General features: G+C 62.5%; 2 protein-coding genes across 2 annotated transcripts in view; one reads left to right on the top strand and one right to left on the bottom strand.

Annotated features, from left to right (window-relative positions):
- EMIHUDRAFT_244594 (hypothetical protein) overlaps window positions 1-1,061 on the top strand; it is a gene marked incomplete at both ends in the record, with an annotated part of 7,146 nt that extends 6,085 nt beyond the window's left edge. Inside the window, 4 exons of the mRNA XM_005769361.1 lie at window positions 140-165; window positions 368-496; window positions 848-951; window positions 999-1,061. Coding sequence (XP_005769418.1) covers window positions 140-165; window positions 368-496; window positions 848-951; window positions 999-1,061 — 322 coding nt within the window. The remainder of the gene's footprint in view (window positions 1-139; window positions 166-367; window positions 497-847; window positions 952-998) is intronic.
- A 3,010-nt stretch (window positions 1,062-4,071) lies between these two features.
- EMIHUDRAFT_45116 (hypothetical protein) overlaps window positions 4,072-4,552 on the bottom strand; it is a gene marked incomplete at both ends in the record, with an annotated part of 2,370 nt that continues 1,889 nt past the window's right edge. The window contains one exon of the mRNA XM_005769360.1: window positions 4,072-4,359. Within this exon, the coding sequence (XP_005769417.1) occupies window positions 4,072-4,359 (288 nt within the window). The remainder of the gene's footprint in view (window positions 4,360-4,552) is intronic.

Raw genomic sequence — 4,552 nt, 5'->3', positions numbered from 1 at the left:
CTCTCTCTCTCTCCATCTCTCCTCTCTCTCCTCCTCCCCCCTCCCGGCCGTGGCGCGGCATCGTCCGCACCCTGCGTCTCTTTGTCCAAAGGCCTGCTTCTTCTGTGGGTGAGGCGGGGGAGCGGGTTTTCTTTTTTAGGCGGTGGAGCGGCATCGAGGGGCGCGGTCGCCGTCGGACCGCTCCCTGGTCTTTGCGCTCCGCGCGTGCGGCCAGCTCGGCCTGCTGCGCGGCCCTGGCGCGCGTTTTCTTTTCTTGTTGTTGGGCCAGACGGCGCGTGTATGTCTTTTGTTAGGCCTGCTGCGCGGCCCGCCGCGCGTTTTCTTTTCTTGTTGTTGGGCCAGACGGCGCGTGTATGTCTTTTGTTAGGTTTGCTGCGCGGCGCCGACGCGAGCTCGACCGCGCTGCAGCTGCACGCCGCTCAGCCGGCTGCCGATCTGGCGGGCCAGATCGAGGCGGACGAGGCGCTGCTCTCCGCTCTCGCCTCGTGCGGCGCCTGTGATCGGCGTCTGTTCACACCTCCAGCTGTGAACAGGCGCTGCTCTCGGCGCTCGCTTCGTGCGGCGTTTGGCCCTAGAAGCGGAATATCTCCCCGTATCTCCCCACATCTCCCCGTATCTCGTGCCCTAGAAGCGGAATATCTCCCCGTATCTCCCCACATCTCCCCGTATCTCGTGCCCTAGAATAGCGGAATACGTGTTCTTGTCTCCCAACCAGCGCTCGAGAGACACGGATTCCGCTGTATTCAGCTGTGCTCGATGTATTCGCACCCCTCGTACTCACGCGGTTCTCTGAAGACACTGCACAACACCGTCTCCCCGCCCTGATGTTGGTGTGTTCAGCGCGTAGGCGCCTGGCCCGCCCTCCTCGCCGCCTATGACGACCTCGCGGCCGAGTCCAAGGCACGGCGCCCCTGCCCCCCGCGCTGCACGTCGCTTTTGGCGGGCAGACGGGTTTTGTTTTTTAGGCACGGCGCCCCTGCCTCAACCTCGCGGCGCAGGCGGCGCGGGCGACGGACTCGGACCGCGCGCCGGAGCTCGCGGCACTCGCGGCGGCGGCCTGAGCGACCGGGGCCACTCGCCCCTAGGGTTCGGGTACCATGGGGGTAGGGGGTGGGTGCGTGCGGTACCGTGGGGGTAGGGGAGGTGCCGGAGCGACCCGGGCCACTCGTCCCTCTACGGTTGACACATCTCTTTTAAATAAACATCAAGATCGACAGAGCTCAGAGCCGAGACGGATCTGACCGCTGGGGCTGATGTTCTAGCTGATGTGGCCCAAGCGCGCTGTGGTACGTGGTAGAAAAAAACTCTGACACGTTACGAACTCCTTGGCGACGCGCGCGCCGCGTCGCCAAGGCTCAGCGACCTCGGTCGTACAATCGGCCGGCTGCGCGGGTTTTCGGCGAGTTTCCCGCGCACCGGCCACGAACTCGACTCGCACAGCAAAAAAATCCGGTGCTCGCGCGCCGCTCCCACGCTTGACCACACACTCGCTGCACTGCTCAAAGCCAACCCTACCTCACTGGCCGCCTCCAACACTGTCCCGCGCGTCTCGCGCCCCAACTGACAACTCACCATTGTCCCTCGGACACCACTCTCCAGCCGCGCTACTTTCGCCCACCCACCGCTCTCGCATGACATCTCGACAATCCTCATCTCTGGGCCCAGACTCCTAACCACTTCCCCTGCTCGCCCAGGACCACGAAGCGCCGCCCGCGCGCCCATTGACCCCCCAATCAACCCACGCTGTCCCTCAATCGCCACCCGCCAGATGTACTGCCCTCGCCCACCCAATACTCTCACCCTCCTAACCCGGACAGTCCAGGTACAGGAAAAGCGGGGAGCGGGGCCCGATCCAAGGAGCACCCCGTCGGCCCGGGAGGGCTGTGAATTTCGGCGCGGGCGGAAGGCTGCCTGCAGACGCTCAGCCCCCGGCTGAGCTGCCGAATCCTCCCGGCTAATCCCCTGACCTGCCGCCTGAAACGGGACAACATTACACCACCTCACACACACTCCCCCCTCAGGGCTAAGCAGTGCGCAAGTCCACCCGAACTCTAGGCGAGGCGTCGACCACTCCTTCGGAATAGCTCTGTCAGTGGCTGCACTAGACGCCCAGTGATGGCGCGCGGCGCGGGCGGATGACTGGAAGAGAAAATGCGGAGATGCTAGCTCGCAGGTAGATGTGCTCAGCCAAGGGTAGGGGATGAGGGGAATGTGTCAGTGTGAGGGGTGCACCAACCGCAGAGCGTTGTGTTTTGCCTTTGAAAACTGAACAGTTTTTTAACCTGCCGACATGGCAGTTGCGATTGCGCTTTCATACACACACACACACACACACACAGATTTCGTACATCCATGTGTGTGTGTTCGTACATCTATGTGAATGTGTTTCCCTCGGGCAGTAAAGTAGATAAGTAGAAAAGTACTAGGCTAGATTCTTATTTCATCGTCAAAAAGCGCCCCCCCCCCGTATTCACTTGCCAAAATCGCGACCCAGGGTGTTCGACCGGGCTACGAAGTACCAAGTAGCCGTAGTTCGGGCTACTAGACAATGGCTAATGCCTTACGTCACTTAGTCTAGGAGTCTCAACTGTCGACTTCGGTTGTGTGTGACCGGGACGAATCAACCCTGCTCCTCCTCACCCGAGCTAACCACCCCTGGGGAGGGCGAGAGCGGCGCGGCCGGTGACAAAAGCTGCGGACAGGCGGCCGCGCGCAGCCGCGCCTCTCCTCCCTCCTCCTGCGCAGTCGGGGCGACGTCGAGGGGTGATGGTTGGCTTTCCACCCACACATTGTGCACCAGCGGCGGCAGCGCGGCGTTGGCGGGCCGCGGGTGCTCTCGCGCCTATTCACAGCCCGAGGTGTGAAGAGACGCCGTTCACAGGTATGGCGGGCCGCGGGTGCTCTCGCGCCTACGGAACAGAGAGACAGGACGAGTCTGTCTCTCTCGTCTTTGGTGTACCCGTCGCCCCCCGGTCCCTGTGTGCATTATCTCCCCATATCTCCCCATATCTCCCCCCATCTCCCCCCATCTCCCCCTATCCCCCGCCAGTAGTGCCCCCTGTGTGCATTATCTCCCCATATCTCCCCCTATCTCCCCCTATCCCCCGCCAGTAGCGCCAGTTGGAACACATGTACGTGTACTCCGCTTCTAGGCTCCGTGCTGCCAGATACGGGGAGATACGGGGGAAGGGAGATACGGGGAGATGTTCCGCTTCTAGGGCACGAGATGCGGGGAGATACGGGGGGAGATACGGGGAGATGTTCCGCTTCTAGGGCACGAGATGCGGGGAGATACGGGGAGATATTCCGCTTCTAGGCTCCCGCGCCGCCGCCGCCTCACGCGAGCGCGCCTCCTTGAGCAGCTGCACGTCGCGCGCCTAACACACGACCGCCGCGTGAAAAAAAGAAACCCGCGCGGCGGCGTGAACGGCGGCACGTCGGCCGCCTAAGAACAGACGCCCCCCCCTCAAAAAGGAAAGCCGGACGCGAGGCGGTTTGAGCGGCGCCGCACGTCGCGCGCCTTCTCGCGCTCCTCCTTCTTCTTGAGACCGTTCTCGAGGTAGTAGAGCCGCACCACCGACGCCATGTCCTTTGTCCGCACGGCGTCGTGCACCGCGCGCAAGTCCTACAGACAGAAGCCCGCGTAAAAAAGAAAAACGACGCCGACGTGACGGCGTCATGCACCGCGCGAAAGTCCTACAGACAGAAGCCCGCGTCGAAGAGAAAAACGAGGCCGCAGTGACGGGGTCAGGCACGGCGCGTCCTTCTTGTGCTTGCCGAGCGCAGCGTGGAAGTGCCGCTCCTCCACCTTGAGATGTGGGGAGATGTGGGAGATATGGGGAGGTGCCGCTCCTCCACCTTGAGATGAGGGGGAGAGTGTGGGAGATATGGGGAGGTGCCGCTCCTCCACCTTGAGATGAGGGGGAGATGTGGGAGATATGGGGAGGTGCCGCTCCTCCACCTTGAGATGAGGGGGAGATGTGGGAGATATGGGGAGGTGCCGCTCCTCCACCTTGAGATGTGGGGAGATGTGGGAGAGATGGGGAGGTGCCGCTCCTCCACCTTGAGATGAGGGGGAGATGTGGGAGATATGGGGAGGTGCCGCTCCTCCACCTTGAGATGTGGGGGAGATGTGGGAGATATGGGGAGGTGCCGCTCCTCCACCTTGAGATGAGGGGGAGATGTGGGAGATATGGGGAGGTGCCGCTCCTCCACCTTGAGATGAGGGGGAGATGTGGGAGATATGGGGAGGTGCCGCTCCTCCACCTTGAGATGAGGGGGAGATGTGGGAGATATGGGGAGGTGCCGCTCCTCCACCTTGAGATGAGGGGGAGATGTGGGAGATGTGGGGAGGTGCCGCTCCTCCACCTTGAGATGAGGGGGAGATGTGGGAGATATGGGGAGGTGCCGCTCCTCCACCTTGAGATGAGGGGGAGATGTGGGAGATATGGGGAGGTGCCGCTCCTCCACCTTGAGATGAGGGGGAGATGTGGGAGATATGGGGAGGTGCCGCTCCTCCACCTTGAGATGAGGGGGAGATGTGGGAGATATG

The sequence above is a fragment of the Emiliania huxleyi genome (assembly GCF_000372725.1).
Source record: "Emiliania huxleyi CCMP1516 unplaced genomic scaffold EMIHUscaffold_426, whole genome shotgun sequence".
NCBI classification, from domain to species: Eukaryota; Haptophyta; order Isochrysidales; family Noelaerhabdaceae; genus Emiliania; species Emiliania huxleyi.
The sequence above is the reverse complement of the archived record's forward strand: the minus strand, read 5'-3'. Positions and strand labels throughout refer to the sequence as shown.